The sequence below is a fragment of the Sorghum bicolor genome, chromosome 7 (genome assembly GCF_000003195.3).
Source record: "Sorghum bicolor cultivar BTx623 chromosome 7, Sorghum_bicolor_NCBIv3, whole genome shotgun sequence".
NCBI lineage: Eukaryota > Viridiplantae > Streptophyta > Magnoliopsida > Poales > Poaceae > Sorghum > Sorghum bicolor.
The window spans coordinates 29,844,185-29,860,368 of NC_012876.2; the positions used below are offsets into that span (position 1 = coordinate 29,844,185).

At 46.5% G+C, this 16,184-nt stretch overlaps 2 protein-coding genes across 2 annotated transcripts in view; one reads left to right on the forward strand and one right to left on the reverse strand.

Moving 5' to 3' along the window:
- The window catches only part of LOC110437251 (putative uncharacterized protein DDB_G0271606), a 57,110-nt gene extending 51,949 nt beyond the window's left edge, over window positions 1-5,161 (reverse strand). The window contains exons 1-2 of the mRNA XM_021465631.1: window positions 5,047-5,161; window positions 4,791-4,963 (exon numbers count right to left, since the gene is read on the reverse strand). Coding sequence (XP_021321306.1) covers window positions 4,791-4,963; window positions 5,047-5,161 — 288 coding nt within the window. The remainder of the gene's footprint in view (window positions 1-4,790; window positions 4,964-5,046) is intronic.
- Window positions 6,377-6,829, forward strand: LOC110437252 (testis-specific gene A8 protein-like). The gene has a single exon (XM_021465632.1). It carries the CDS (start codon window positions 6,377-6,379, stop codon window positions 6,827-6,829), a length of 453 nt encoding a protein of 150 aa, XP_021321307.1.

Here is a 16,184-nt window from a genome sequence, read left to right on the forward strand (position 1 = left end):
TTGATAGGTAACCGATGTTCAACAATAGATCGGTCTAAACTAGGCATCTCGGTATAATCCCAAGCAAAGCAATCTTTATATTCCCTTAACAAATCAGTTAATTGTTGCTTACACTCAGAATCTAACTTAGCACTAATAAACGTAGTCCTAGGTCTATCATCATTACCTATATCTACTTCTACTAAATCATCGGCCGATGTAAACCCCTGTCATAATTTTCCATCATCGGTGAACCTATCCATTAAAACTCCTCATCATAACCGACTGCTTGGATCGGTAGAATTTCATAATCGGTAACTTTAAGAAAATATTTTTCCCAAATCTCCCTAGAAATGCATCTAGTCCTTTCATAAGTATCTGTTTCTGCCGATGCGATGACATAAGAAGAATCTCCCGAGACAATTTCAATCTTGTCACCTACCCACTGAACCAAACATTGGTGCATTGTAGACGGGATGCAACAATTGGCATGGATCCAATCTCTCCCCAACAATAGATTATAAGCACCCTTTCCGCTGATGACGAAGAAAGTTGTCGGCAATGTTTTGCTGCCGATAGTCAACTCGACACATATGGCTCCTTTAACTGGGGACACATTCCCTTCAAAATCTTTCAACATTATATCGGTCTTGGTTAAGTCTTAATCTCCTTTCCCAAGTTTCTGATAGACTGCATACGACATAATATTGATAGCAGCCCCACCATCAACAAGTATTTTGGTCATCGGCTGTCCATCAACCCTACCTTTGACAAACAGAGCTTTAAGATGCTGCCTTTCATTGTCGGCAGGCTTCTCAAAGATAGCCGTCATCGGATCCAGAGCCAACTGAGCTATCTAGTCGGAAAAATCCACCTCCTCATCATCACTGGATGGCGCAAGGAACTCCATCGGCAATATAAATACCATATTAACATCTGCCGATGGCCCTTTTCCTTTAGGATCTGGCTGCTGCTGATCTTCAGACTTAGCAAAATTCTCTCCGTTACTCAACTCTTCTCGTCTTTCGCGCTGCAGCCTTCTTTTCTGTGTTCTAGTCTGCCCCTCTGGACACCATGGAGGAAGTTGTGGCTGCCTTACCGATTGGCGACGATTTTCCCATGACTTCACTCGATAAGTATTAACATCTCTGCAAAATATGAACTCATCGGGAACTTGTGCATCCACCATCTCTTCAAGCTCCTCTTGATTTCTAGGAAAATGTCCGACACAGTCACCAAGCCTGTCATGCACACTGAGCCTGCTCCCCAGCCGATCATGAACTGATGCTCTTCCCCTAATCGGCCCATCAAAACGCCGATTATTGTCCTGATACTGCCGATTTCGTCTATCATATCGATCATAGCCATTACATTCAGGGTAGTCTCTAACAGTTGGTAGCTTGATGTTTTGCTCCCAACAGTGGATAAAAAACGGACAATTCTGGTGATCTTTATGCCGATTCCACTCTTGTCGGCGTCTTTCTTCTTCTCGACGACGATCCACCTGTTGGCGTCGATACCGATCTTCACATTGCTGCCAGGTCTCCCGATGCCTTCTATGAGTTATCACAATGCCAGAACGGGGAGGTCTTTGTGAGCTGGTCCCTTCCTGGATCAAACCTTTGCCTTTGGCATCATCAGCAGTAATCTGGTGCTGAGGATCTACCGATGCACTTCTTTCAGCTGCCTCAGATGTCAAGACCTTGGTTTTTCCCTTAGCATCCAACATATTTGTAGGGAAAGGATGTTGATCGATCTTCATCAGCTTCTGAGCTTTGGAATTATCAAACTTAATTCTCCCAGATTCTATAGCCGATTGCAGCTGTTGCCTGAAAAGCTTTCACTCATTTGTGCTATGAGATGTTGCATTATACCACTTACAGTATTTCATCTTCTTTAATTCCTCTACTGATGGAGTCACATGATTGGGTGACAATTTAATTTGCCCTTCTTGAAGTAGAAAGTCAAATATCCTATCGGATTTTGTGATATCAAATGCAAACTTTTATTGCTCTTTATGCCCAAAAGGGCAAGACATTGGCTTCTTGTTTTTCACCCACTCTGCTAAGCCGATGACTGGTTCTTCATCAGAATCTGAGCTTGTTGCCTCATCGATAAATGATACCTTTTTATTCCATGCTCTCTTAGGTTCAAAAGGTTTGATATCTTGGTCAGAAATCTTCTGCACTAAATCACTCAGACTTTCAAACTCTTGAGAAGCATACTTGTCTCTGATATGTGGCAACAATCCCTGGAAAGCCAAATCGGCTAGCTGCCGATCGTCCAGAACCAGACTATAACATTTAGTCTTAACCTCTCGAAACCTTTGCACAAAGCTTTCAACTGATTCATCATTGCGCTGCTTTAGCCTGACCAAATCGGTAATCTTCTTCTCATGAACTCCAGAAAAGAAGTATTTATGGAATTGTTTCTCTAGATCGGCCCAAGTGATCACTGAGTTAGGAGGTAATGAAATAAACTAAGTAAAGGCCGATCCAGACAAAGATGATGAGAACAAGCGAATCCTTAACTCATCTCTGTTAGCAGCTTCTCCACACTGGATGATGAACCTGTTAACATGCTCCATAGTCGATGTATCATCCTGCCCAGAGAGCTTGGTGAAATCTGGTACCTTGTACCGATTTGGAAGCGGGATTAAGTCATATGCAGGAGGATACGATGTCCGATAAGAGTAAGTGTTGACTTTTGGTTTTATCCCAAATTGCTCTCTCATCACCTCAGCTATCTTATCGACCCAATAAGCATTGGCATCTTGCCAATGAACTGGCTATGGATCTGGCACCTACTAATAAGCTTCCACGTGTCTGTATGGCGCACGATCTCCAGGGAACATTGGATTAGCCATTACCTGCTGACCACCACCTTGCTGACCAAGATTCATCGGCTGGTTAATCATCCCTTGATTCTGAAATCCAGGTTGCATCGGTCCCTGCTAAAATCCCATAGCCTGAAGATTCTAGTGAGGCACCTGTGGAAAGACAAACTGCCCTGTCCATCCATTATTAACATTCATCGGCGTAGGTCCTGCCGATGATTGATAGTTGGGCATCATCATTGAATTGACATACCCTGGTTGTGTCATGAACCTTTGCTGCGTTGGCATTGGATCTGCCGATGCGTTAGGCATCTAGAACGTTGGTGCTTGAGAATTCCCAGTAAAAGGTCTTATCGTAGTAGTTGTAGATTACTGGGGATTCTGGGTTATCGGCGAGCCTGGAGGTGCCGATGCCATAGGAGCCTTGCCTGTCACGTCAGCCGCTTGAGATGTCCCAGAGCTTTTTGCCATAAATTCTGGAGGCATACCATATCCCCACCAGTTGAGAGGAACAGATCCTGACATTGCCGATGCTAACAAATAGGTAGCAAGTTTGATTTGCCCGTCTGACGTTGACGGATTAGTCGTCATTGGTGTAGACTGCGCATTAGTGATCCCAATGTGCTTGGAGAAGTAGCTTCTGTACCCGCAACAGCTGTAGTAGCCGATGGAGCCATAACCAATGATGACCCTAGCCGATGATAGGTAGGACCCACATAAGATGGTGGCACTTGTCCTTCTTTGAAAGTTCTAGCCACAACATTGAAAACTGTATTGGACAGTACACCAGATTGATTGATCAGAGCACGGTTGATAGCACTATCGACCATCTCTTGAAGTTTACCAGGATTGGCTTCAAAAGTAATCTGCCGAGGTGCCGGTAATGCTTCTTTTTGGATCACCTCGCCACTCCAGTTGATACTGAAGGATTTCAAGCATAGCTGCTTGTAGTCCTCCATAGCTTTCGCCATAGCTTGCTTCTGCTCATCTCTGAGATTGGCTTCTGTCACGGGGATGACGTTCTCCAAGTCAAAATCGGTATTTGACATGTTGATCTTGATCTTGAATCTATGTCCCACCAGGCATGCCAAAAGATATGTTGATGCAAAAGCTGATCTGCAAACACAAAGGGCTAATACCCGATTTAAATGTTAAGGCGTGCCAGCCGATTTGACCTTACAACCGACAAAGGTGGTAACTCAAACACTTTGGTCCCGACAACAGCGATACGCCCGGATGTCACGGCCAAGAGGTGCTCACGCGGAACTCAAGAATTCGTCGAGATTGACTCGAAGAATCCTTAAGAACTCATAGTAAAAAGAAAAATATGAAGAAGTCGTTGAAAAGTAGATGCTAGAATATGTGTAAAAACTTGTGTTTGAATGATTGATATCTCACTACATTGCCACGGGGTCTAAATTTATACCCTGTCCCAAAGAGCTACAACCAGACACGACTAGGACTCGAACTCCATATTAAACAGAACCCGTATACAAAACAAACTCTAATAACTATGGAAAGCATTAAATTATTTTCCACAACCGATCGGTACACCATCACGAGTCAATCGGCAACCCCTGTGCTTTTCTTCATAACCATCGGCAGACTACCTTTCGCAGCCATCGGCAGCCATCAATACTAGTCATCGGCACGAACCCATCACCACTCCTGGACTTAGTCATATCCTATCGTTTTTCCATCAATCGGCAACCCCTGTGCTTTTCTTCATAACCATCGGCAGACTACCTTTCGCAGCCATCGGCAGCCATCAATACTAGTCATCAGCACGAACCCATCACCACTCCTGGACTTAGTCATATCCTATCATTTTTCCATCGGCACCAACCCTCATCGGCAACTCTCCTATAGACTAGTCCCATCTTTCCACCTGCCGATCTACACTTCATTAACACCAGGTGTGCATCCAAAGATACGTGTCCAAAAACGGTGTCAATAGATAGCATAATTGGTCGACCAGGGCATCGCCTCGAGCAGCCTCCCCCGCCTCATTCGCAGGCTCTAGCTCCCAGGAGGTCGAGAGGTTGTTGATCGCCGTCCTTAGTCGACCAGTCAAGGTGACCTCCCCCTCGAGCTGAGCCTTCCAAGATTGGACGTCGACCTGGGCGGCAAGTAGATCATCCTTAAGCCCTGTAGAAATTGAGATAAGGAGTTAGACGACAGAAAAGCTGCATAACAGAAACAAAAGAAACACAAGGGCATGAAAGGTTTACCATGGATCTTCTCCTCGAGAGTCGTGTTCTCACCAACCAGGTCGGTGTTGGCCCTCTCGATCTCCTTGTAGGATCGAGCCAACTCTGTCTTTTTGACCCGCAGGTCCTCGATCATCTTGCCCGACTGTAGTATAGTTTCTACTTTCTCTTGCAGCATTTTCTTTAGACGATCAACATCGTCAGAAAGGCCGCAAGAGTGGGTTCGCTCTGCCTCAAGGTCCTCACGGTCATTCTTCTCAGCCTCCTCTGCGGCGCCTCAAGTGATCTCACTCGTTAGGAGTGCCTCCTTCACCCCGCCATAAGCACTCCAAGCGGCGGCAAGGTCTGACTCCACAAGCCTCTTCTCCTTGTCTAGCTCGGCGGCCGTGCCCTTATATCGCGCAGCTTCCTCCCGTGCCTTAGCCGCCGCCTCCTCGGTCGAGACGGCCTGCTCCCTCGACCGAGTAGCCTCCTCCTTTGCTTTCTTCGTGGCTTCTCGAGCGACTTGGGCATCTTCCTCTGCACAGGAAACCTCGCCATTCATGCTAGACAAATTCTTCCGAGCGCCGGTCAAAGCGGCCTCCTTCTCCTTCTTCTCCTCCAGAGCCACAGTGAGATCCTTGTACACCTTGAGGAGCTTCTCTTGCGACTCGAGGAGCTGATCCTTGAGAAGAGGAATCTGCTCGCAGCCGCCCCTTGTCGCGTGAATGAAGCCCGACTTCAGCTGGGATGTTTCTTTCAAATCCTGTAATGAAATACGAGGCGATAAGCATACTGGCCTAGCAAGAAAAGTCAAAGTAACGAGAGTATAGGAATCCTTACAAAGAAGGCCTGGCCTAGGCCGTTGTTGACGATGTCGGACATGAGGCCCACGCCCTGCTTCATCCAGAGATGAAGCTCTTCGAGGTGCTCCCACTTCTCCGCCTCCTTCCGATCGTCCATCATGATGTTGGGCTCATCCGGAGATGTGGAGGCTCGAAGGCGGATCCTGCCTAGACCCTAGTGCTCGAGCTCCTCCTCCGTGCGTGCCTTGACGCCCTGGATAAGCTCCTACACCGTCTCGAGCGAGCCTCCATGGCGCAGGAACAGGTTGACGAGAGAGGGAAACCGCCCATCATCGTCCATAGACCTCCAAGTCCCGGCCTCGTCCGCCTCGCCGCCGCCTGAGGTCCCAGCCTCGTCTCCACCACCGGCACTAAGATCCTCCCACGGTCGTCGACCCTCAAGGAACCCTGGGGCGATCCCCTCGATACCATAGATGGTACCTTTGATCTCGGAGCGGGGATCCGCCGGTGTGCGCACGGCACACGCCAGCGCCACAACACCGTCCTCCCGCCGTGGCTCGGCCGGGATGGTAACAGCCCCCCAAGACGGAGCCACGCGGGAGTCGTGGGGCTATAAACTGGAAGCTCCTCCTTTCCTGTCTCGAGCCCTTGCAGCGGCTGTGACTGCTACTCGTGCGGCCCTTGCGATTACTGCTGCTCGAGCAGCTCCTCCAGCTGCTGCTGCAGTTGAAGCTCCGGCAGCTCTTGCTGCCGATGCTGCTCCAATTGCTCCTCAAGCTGCACCTGCGCCTCTTGCTGCTGCTGCACCTGTGCCTCCTGCTCTTGCTGCTGCTGCTCCTATGCCTCCTGCTGCTGCCACTGCTGCACCTACGCCTCTTGCTGCTGCTGCTGCTGCCTTTGCCGACGATGATGCTCTCCCTCTTCCTCCTCCCTCATCTCCTGCTGCTCCTCCTCGTCCTTCCTCCTTTTCGCTTCCTCGATGGAGTGGAGCCCAATGGGCCACAGAGTCCGTCCCTTAACCTATGGGGTCTCGACCCTCTCGTCCGTGACATGAGTTCTCATCGAATAGTGACGGGGTCACCCGCTCCCCCGACTTGGGCGGCTCGGGGGCTCCCTCCTGACCTTGTAGGCGAGGCGTCTCGCCTTGTCCAGCGGACAGCAAGACGCTTCCAGGACCACCACCCCCCTCCGACAATCGAGGCGGGGTCTTGTCATCTCCAGTGGGCGGTCGAGGGTTGGGAGAACCTGCATACGACCCAAAACGATGCATCAATCACAAGGAAACTCAGTTCTAAGTAAAGCTAACCCCAAGACCACGAGAAGAGGAGCGAAGTCACTTACCCAGAGCCTTGGAGCTTGCGCCCCACTTTGAGCCTCTTAGCCATCGAGGGTTGGGCCTGTTCCAATGGCCTCTTCAACCTGAGCAATGAAGAAAGGGCCTAAGATGGTGGGCACCGGTTGACAAATAAGATAACAAAAACAGAATCACGGTATGAAAACCTTACCCTACAGGAAGGACAACCCACTCGTGCCTCGACTTGGCTCGACGTTCCTCGAGCGCTTGCCACTCGAGGTTCTTCTTCTTTTCCTTCTTCTTCTTCGCGTCCTTTGCGGACTTATGCTTCTCCGTGGAGGCGCGCCTTTTCTTGCGCTCGGCGTCATCCTCCACCGGAGGCCTAGAGGATCGGGCGTCGATCGTCCCCTGGCAAAATAGGCATAAGTCTCAGAATGATTGGAAAGAAAACGACGGAGCCAACAACAAAGGTCGAGTAGGGATAGCTCGAGAGGCTTACCAAATCAAAGTAACCTTCCTCAGGCTTCATGATGCGACACGTTGTCCCGATATTCACGACATAGGAAGAACACCGATAACTAGCTGAAGAACAGCCATAACTTGCTGCAAGCCGCGATAACTGTCACAGAACTGACAAAATTATAAGAGTTCAAGTGTAGAAACGACCGACTAGCAATCAAGTTTCCAAACTTGAGCCCATATAATCTCGGTAGTCAACTAAAATCACGAAGGACTTCAAACCAACTTGCAACAAACCAAGATTGTAATAGTTCAACATAACACAGCGAATGTTACATAGTCATTCATTGCCGTCGAAGCGGCACCACATCGGAGTTACTTAGTTATTACAACACAAGTTTGTAGTAGCGGAAGCAAAATAGTTTACAACACACATTCCAAAGTTCAGTTCACAAGTTCTTGTTTTTGCCAGAGTCTCATGCCATCCATCAAAAGCAACAGGTACGAAGTAGTTAGAGATCTGTGCCCAACGGTTTTGTCTTCATCCCCAGCGGGATGGAGACAGGTCTTGCAGAAGCCATCATAAAAGATATCATCTGCAACAGGTGGGAATAAACCCTGAGTACGAGAATGTACTCAACTAGACTTACCTGTCTAGTAAAACATAAAAGACACCAAGGATCATGCAAGGCTAAGTATAAAGTGTAGCTGGCTTGACTCAACATTTGCCAAAAGCTCAAATGATTAATATACTATTTGTAAAGGCATCATATTAATCTTGATTAGCCTAGCACTAGATTATCACCTGTACTAAAACACTTCACTTTGATTAATACAAACAATAATAACCATATCAAGTTCATCATATGCTCTTCCTTGCTATCATCATTATTACGAACCATTACTCTTTAGTGAATGCTACGTTTGCCGCTGCTCTGTCAAGTTCTCACTATCTGGGAGAGACGACGATTCGAATCAATTCCTATCTATCTGGAGGGTTATTCCTAGCACTCACCCAAGCATCCCCTGTCGGAGAGCAAGCGGGTCACCTTTGGTACGACTCAGGAATCGCGGCTCCGATCAGCGCCGCACTCCCAGGGCTACCACTCTGCCAGGGAGGTCAGGACTTTTAACTCACCTGCCTTTGGTCTTACGCCAATGGTCCCCCGCACACCGCACTTCCTCCGGTAGTGCGCACTTTATAATTGTCGGTCTTCCGGCCTGAGTCATACTACTAGGCTTCATGGTCGGAATGAGTTAACCGGCCAACTAAGTGTCAGGCATGCGTTCAACATGACAAGAGGACGTACAACGATCGGTGCTTAGCTGCCACAGACAGAGTTACTACAACCTTGCAAAACTCCGCCCGGCTTAAGTCATTTTAATCAGGTTCTTTCCCACGATAGCACATATAGTCAATCGTGATCCGACACAACCCTATTTCGCGCAGGTGACAGGACATCACCCGACTTCTACCGATTAAAGCATAGCTAAGCATCTACTCGAGCCTAACTCTACAACCAGGTAGTGGTAAGATATCTAGACAAGGAATGAGTATAATGCAGCAAGGGTTTCATCACAACTCCTATAAGTAATGCACCAATAGATATAACATAATCAAGTAAGCTTTCAAAATTAAATTGGGAGACTTAAGATGCTCCGGGGCTTGCCTTTCACGAACGATGCGGGCTCGTGATTAGGGCACTCGATCTCCTCTTCGTGCGCCTCGTGTCCGGCTGGCTGAACCTCCGTCTCCGGGTTGGTCTCCTGGCCTTCGGGGTTCACCTGGAGCTCGATCGCAGTTGTTGCTTCCGGTGCACCTATTGCATGCACGATGAATAAGAATGTGTGCACCCTGGATGAGGATGAATGCTTGATACATAATTAGAACTCACTGGACACTCATTTATGGAGTAACTTTCATAACAATTTCACACAAGATGACTAATTAGCTTGGCAAAACTTACCAAGTCAACTATAAACAGCAAGCATCACATAACAGAACAGCTCAGTAAATGGATCATAACTATTGCTATATTGGTCTAACAATCATAAATGAAGACATTCTGGAAAGCTTAAGAAATTTTCTATATTTCATCTTTAAACATAACAGTAAGATTCATAAGTTAAACAAGTCAATTAAACAAAGTTCCAGGTTCTGTCCCAGAAAAAACAGAAAGCACCTATTTCTGGAACCTAACTTGGAAGAGCCAGAACTCTTAGACTATTGGACCAATTGATCCCAAATGTAAACCACAGCTAGTTCATAAAGTCTACAACAACTTTGATTTAGACAAGTCTTCCAGAAAACTAAGTTATCATCAAGCAAAGGTTAGATTATTCCCTTGCTGTCCAGAACAGCGTTTAACCCTTTAATTAATTATTTGATGACAAAGCCAAAACATAATTAGTGCCAACCAAATGGATTACAAGCATAAGTATATCCTAAGGTTACCAGAGCACCACATGTTAACCACTAAACATATAATAACATGGCATTTATTAAATTAACTCCATAAAAGGACATGATTACAAGATACCAGCAAAAGTACTCAGAAAAATCTACAAAAATTACACAAGCACAAGTATAGCATCTTGACATTACCATACAAATTTTAGAACAATTGCACATGCCAAATTCAAGATAAGTATTTAACATGTGACAAGGTGCTCATTTCATAAATTAAGAAATATAGCATAGATAGTGTCAAACAACAGATTTTAGATTATTTACAGGTTACTATTACCATAAACAAGTTTGACACCAGAGTAGAGCACCAACATAAGCACCAAACATTTATTATGATTTAAGTAAGAAAACAAGCCATATCACAAACATAAGTTACATATCACAGGTACAATACTCCAAAAATCATGAAATAATTATCATAGTATTCTAATACTACACAGAGCCTACCATAAAAATTTCATAGCAAAAGGAGCAGTATAACAAAAGATATGAATTTACACATAAATAACAAGATTAAATCATAACAATTATTTTTCCCAGAAAACATGGTGCATTTTATATTTTAATTAAAAACTAGCCATCCCAAGGAACATCAAAAAATTTATTTCACAATTTTTGGATCAAAGGAACTAGAGATATGATTTTTGCAAAACAGCACAAACCCTAAATCAAACAAAAAAGGGAAAGAGAGTCTGACAGGGGGACCCCGCAGGTCAACGGACCCCACACGTCAGTGACCCGAGAGCAGAGGCGCGACTTGACCGCCGGAGATCTCATTGACGGTGAGGTCTCGGCGATGGCCAAGAGCACCACCGTGCTCCTCACTCCATTCTGCACCGATTGGTACCAGAAACCCTAACTCTACCGATCCCTAGGTACGACGCCCTCGCGAATGGCGGCACGGCGGTGGTGTGCGGCCGACCGCGGGCGTCTCTGGTTAGAGACCGGGCGAAAGAGGACTCAGACGAGCATCAGCACGGCTCAGCGGTGCTTTTGGGACAAGAGCAAGGAGAAATGGTGGACTACAGAGCCCTGGCCACGACACCGGTGACCACGGCGGAGCTCCGGCGAGGTAAGCTCGCGACGGAGAAGACAATGCGGGCTTACCGAGGCTTGGCAGCCGCAGCCAACTCGACGACGGTGTTGTGGGGAAGCTAGCGGAGCACTGGACGGAGTCGCTTGGTCGGAGACGCTGAGACGCGAGCGCGCGAGCTCGCCAAAGCAGCGGCGGCGACGCGGAGAAGACAACGGACGCGAGAGAGGGCGAACCGGAGTGGAAATGGCACTGTCCACACGTCCGGGGGCACGGTGGCGAGCTGTAGGACATGCTGAGGACTGACGAGCGGGACCAATGGCGATGTACGGATGCCACGAGTCCAGACACGCGGCGTCACCGGCGAGCTCCCCTCTGCTGACGGCGTCTCCATTCAGTTTCAAAAGCCGACTGAAACTCGATTTTGCACTGCGATTATCTCCTAATCCATTTGATGATTTTGCTGGCTAATTGCTCCATGCTGTAGAGCTACATGAGGACTCCAACATTGCTTACAATATCATGGTTTGATTCGGCCTAGAATTCAAACTTGAAGCTAAACAAAACACCCTCGAGCAAACTGCTGCGATCCCAGACTTAGAAAATTTTCTAAATGTTGGAAACAGCCCAAAATCTGCTTGTGGGCCATTTTTGGGCATGATGTGGACATTTTCATGAGATGGCCATAAAACAACTTTTGTTCCTTATAATATTTGCTACAACTGTGCTGTAGAAAGTTTTGACATGCAAACACTTTATGAAACACTTTTTAAAAGCTTAGGCAAAAGAGGTTTCTAGGGCCTATACATGGAAGTATGACTTAAGTACTTAATTTGGAGAAGTGATCAACATGAACATTGTTCCTAAGGTTGAGTTAAGCATAGATAAACTAATTACCATGGCATAGCACACAAGCATGAGCATGGTACCAACAAACACAAGCATAGGAAGCATAATTAAGCAAATTAAATCACATTTTTGCATAAAATGACATGACCCAAGGTAAATGATGATCATGGTATGCTTAAGTAGATGATGATGCTCATGTTATGCATGTGATTGATGCAACCATAACACTGGGGTGTTACAGCCCTGCCCCTTACAAAAATCTCGTCCCGAGATTTGGAAGCTTACTTATTTTCGAAGAAAGTTTTATGAACTTCTTTTAAATAGTCCTCCGTTTCCCAAGTGGCATCTTCCTCCCCGTGGTTACTCCAGAACACCTTGTAGAATTTAACCATATGATTGCGGGTTACCCGTTCCTTGCGGTCAACAACCGCTACAGGTTTCTCTTCATACACCAAGTCAGACTTCAACTTGATATCCCGAACTTCCACTCGTTCTTCCGGAACACGAAGGCATTTCTTCAATTGTGATACATGAAAGAATGGAAAAATAGCTCGAAGCTCAACTGGTAGTTGAACTTTGTACGCCACGTTCCCTTTTCTCTCGAGAATCTGATAAGGACCCACATAATGAGGTGCAAGCTTTCGCTTGTCTCCAAACCTTTGTACGCCTTTCATCGGAGACACCTTGATATACACATGGTCACCAACTGCAAACTCGATCGGCTTCCTTCTCTTATCAGCATAACTTTTCTGACGAGCTTGAGCAGCTTCCAGATGTTGCTGGATGGTACGGACTTGCTGCTCCGCTTCGTTTATGAAATCGATGCCATAATACCTTCGTTCCCCGGATTCCACCCAATTCAACAGGGTTCAACATTTTCGACCATATAGGGCTTCAAATGGAGCCATTTTGATGCTCTCTTGGTAACTATTGTTATAAGAGAACTCAGCTAACGGCAACCACTTTACCCATGAACCCTTTGAAGAGAGACCACATGCCCTCAACATGTCTTCTAGGATTTGGTTAACACGTTCAGTTTGACCGGCTGTTTGAGGATGATATGCCGAACTACGAACCAAGTAAGTACCAATTTGCTCATGAAGACACTCCCAAAAACGGGCAGTGAACTGTGGTCCACGATCTGATATGATAGTTCGAGGCACACCATATTGACGGACAATGTGCTCGAAGTACAACTCTGCATACTGATGTGGACGATAGTCAGTTCGGACTGGAATAAAACGAGCAACCTTGGTCAAACGGTCTACAATCACCCAGATAGAGTCATAACCCTTAACAAAAGTTGGGAGTCAAATGATAAAATCCATGCTGACTTCTTCCCATTTCCAACCAGGAATTGATAATGGTTGAAGTAAACCTGCTTTCATGTGAACGGCCTTCACACGACAATAGTTGTCGCAACGAGCGACAAAAGCAACAATCTCCTTTTTCATCTTTGTCCACCAAAACCGAGGTTTCAGATCCTGATACATCTTACTACTACCAGGATGGATAGAAAACTTGTATGAATGAGCTTCAGATAAGATTTGATTTCGCAGCTCACAGTCTTTTAGGACCACGAGTCGATCCTTGAACCATAGGATTCTGCTCTCATCGACCCAGAAATGCCTGGTTTCTTCTTCCTTCATTTTCCTCTTTATATGGTAGATGCCTACATCGGTTTGCTGCAATTCGATGACTCGATTGCGAAGAAAACTATCCAGAGAAATATGGCTGAGCACAAGTGGGTGCATCAAATGTGACAACAATGGATCTTCCATTTGAACTGAATGACAGTGCACCTTCCGACTCAAGGTATCTGCAACTACGTTTGCCTTGCCCGAATGGTAGTGCACTTGAAGATTATAATCTTTAATCAACTCAAGCCACCTTCGCTGCCGCATGTTCAACTCAGGTTGAGTGAAGATGTGCTTGAGACTCTTATGATTAGTGTAGATATTGCACAGATTACCCAGCAAGTAGTGCCTCCAGATTTTCAAGGCATGGATAACTGCAGCCAGTTCTAAGTCATGAGTAGGGTAATTGACCTCATGCTTTCGGAGTTGGCGTGAGGCATACGCGATAACGCGACCTTCTTGCATCAACACACAGCCTAGGCCGATACCAGACGCGTCACAAAAGACATCGAAGAGCTTCTCGATATCGGGTTGAGCTAGGACAGGAGCTGATGTTAGCAATGTCCTCAACTTGTGGAATGCCTCTTCACATTCAGGCGTCCACACAAACTTCTCATCCTTTTGAGTAGGCAAGTCATAGGCTTGGATATTTTTGAGAATTCTGGAATGAATCAACGATAATACCCAGCCCGACCCAGAAAACTCCGAACCTCGTGCACCGAAGTTGGAACCTTCCAATCCAGCACTTCTTGCACCTTAGCCAGATCCACCGATATACCTTCTTCAGATAAGACGTGGCCCAAGAAAGGTACTTTCTTTAGCCAAAACTCGCATTTGCTGAGCTTGGCGTAAAGTTGATGCTCACGCAAACGCGACAACACCACACGCAGATGCTCCGTGTGCTCTTCTTCATTGCGAGAGTATACCAGGATATCATCACTGAAGACCACCACAAACTTGTCCACTTCGGGCATGAACACCGAATTCATGAGATACATGAAGTGAGCAGGTGCATTTGTAAGACCGAAGGACATGACGAGATACTCATACAACCCATACCTCGTCGAGAAAGCTGTCTTAGGTACATCTTTAGGACGGATCTGGATCTGATGGTACCCAGATCGCAAATCAATTTTGGAGAATACCTTGGCTTTAGACAACTGGTCAAACATGATATCAATGCAAGGAAGAGGGTATTTATTCTTGATGGTCACCGCATTCAGAGGACGATAGTCCACGCACATGCGCAAGGACTGATCCTTCTTCTTTACAAAGATAGCTGGACAACCCCAAGGAGAAGAATTAGGATGGATAATACCCTTCTTTAACAACTCATTCAGCTGGGTTTTAAGTTCAGCTAGCTCATTTGGTGGCATTCTATATGGTCTTCTAGAGATAGGAGCAGTATCTAGAATCAATTCAATTTTAAACTGCACATCCCGATCTGGAGGAAGCCCGGGCAAATCATCAGGGAATACATCCGGGAATTCACACACGACCGGAATATCCTCGATGGCCCTAGATGTAACTGCATTCATTGTGCTACGGATATGAATATCTCGAGGAAGTTGCACTAAGAACGCCTCTTTGGTATTCAGGTCTCTCAACATCACTACACGAGTGGTGGTGTCGATAAGAACTCCGTCGCCACTCATCCACTTCATACCCAGAATTACATCTATACCCACACCGGGTAAAACAACCAGATCAACAAGAAACTGACGGTCTCCTATTTCTAGAGTTGCCCCCAAAACCACTTGATTGGTAGAAATATCATTTCCAGCAGCACTAATGCAATAACTGCCCTTATCAAGTGTAATTGCCTTGAGATTACGCTTAGACACAAAGTCTGAACTCACAAAAGAATGCGATGCTCCTGAATCAAAAAGCACAAGTGCACCACATTGGTTAACTAGAAACTTACTAGCCGTAACTACCTCACCAGCAGGGATTGCTTCCACAGTCGTATAGTGAACACGCCCCTGGCGGACAATCCCTTGGTTGCCCTTCTTTGGCGGGTAAGGTGGAGTCTTGGCATAGCTGGGACTCGTGTTGCCCCTAGGAAGAGCAATAGAGTAACCCTTGCGGAATCCTGTCTTCGCCTGATTCTTCTTCGATGGGGGAAGATATCGCTGGTTAGGAGTTGGAGCACGATACTGGGGCCTAGCTGCCACTGGAGCCTTGGACTGAGATGCCCCTACCCCGGCCTCAAAAGCCCTCTTGCGAGTCTTGGTCGCAGTGTACACGGTGTTGTAGTTCTCTTGGGTGAGAGCATCACTGACAAACTCATTGAATGTTGCACACTTAGTGCGGCCCATAGTCTTCAGCAACTTGGGGCCAAGACCCCGCTTGAGGCTAGCAATCTTCTTTGACTCCGTACTCACAAACTCAGGAGCATACCTAGACAGATGATTGAAAGCATGCAAATACTCCTTCAGAGTTTTGTTTACCTGAGCTAACTGCATGAACTCAGTATGCTTCATCTCCATGACACCAGGAGGTATCAAATGCCCCTTGAAAGCTTCACGGAAGAGATTCCAGTCAAGCACAGCGTTGTCCGGAAGAGCCTCTCGATACTGATTCCACCATATGCCTGCCGGTCCCTACAGTTGGTGAGCTGCATACTCGGCTT

Bases quoted from the DNA above. Each gene is read 5' to 3' on its own strand.
- LOC110437252 (XM_021465632.1), top strand. From the start codon at position 6,377: ATGGTAACAGCCCCCCAAGACGGAGCCACGCGGGAGTCGTGGGGCTAT.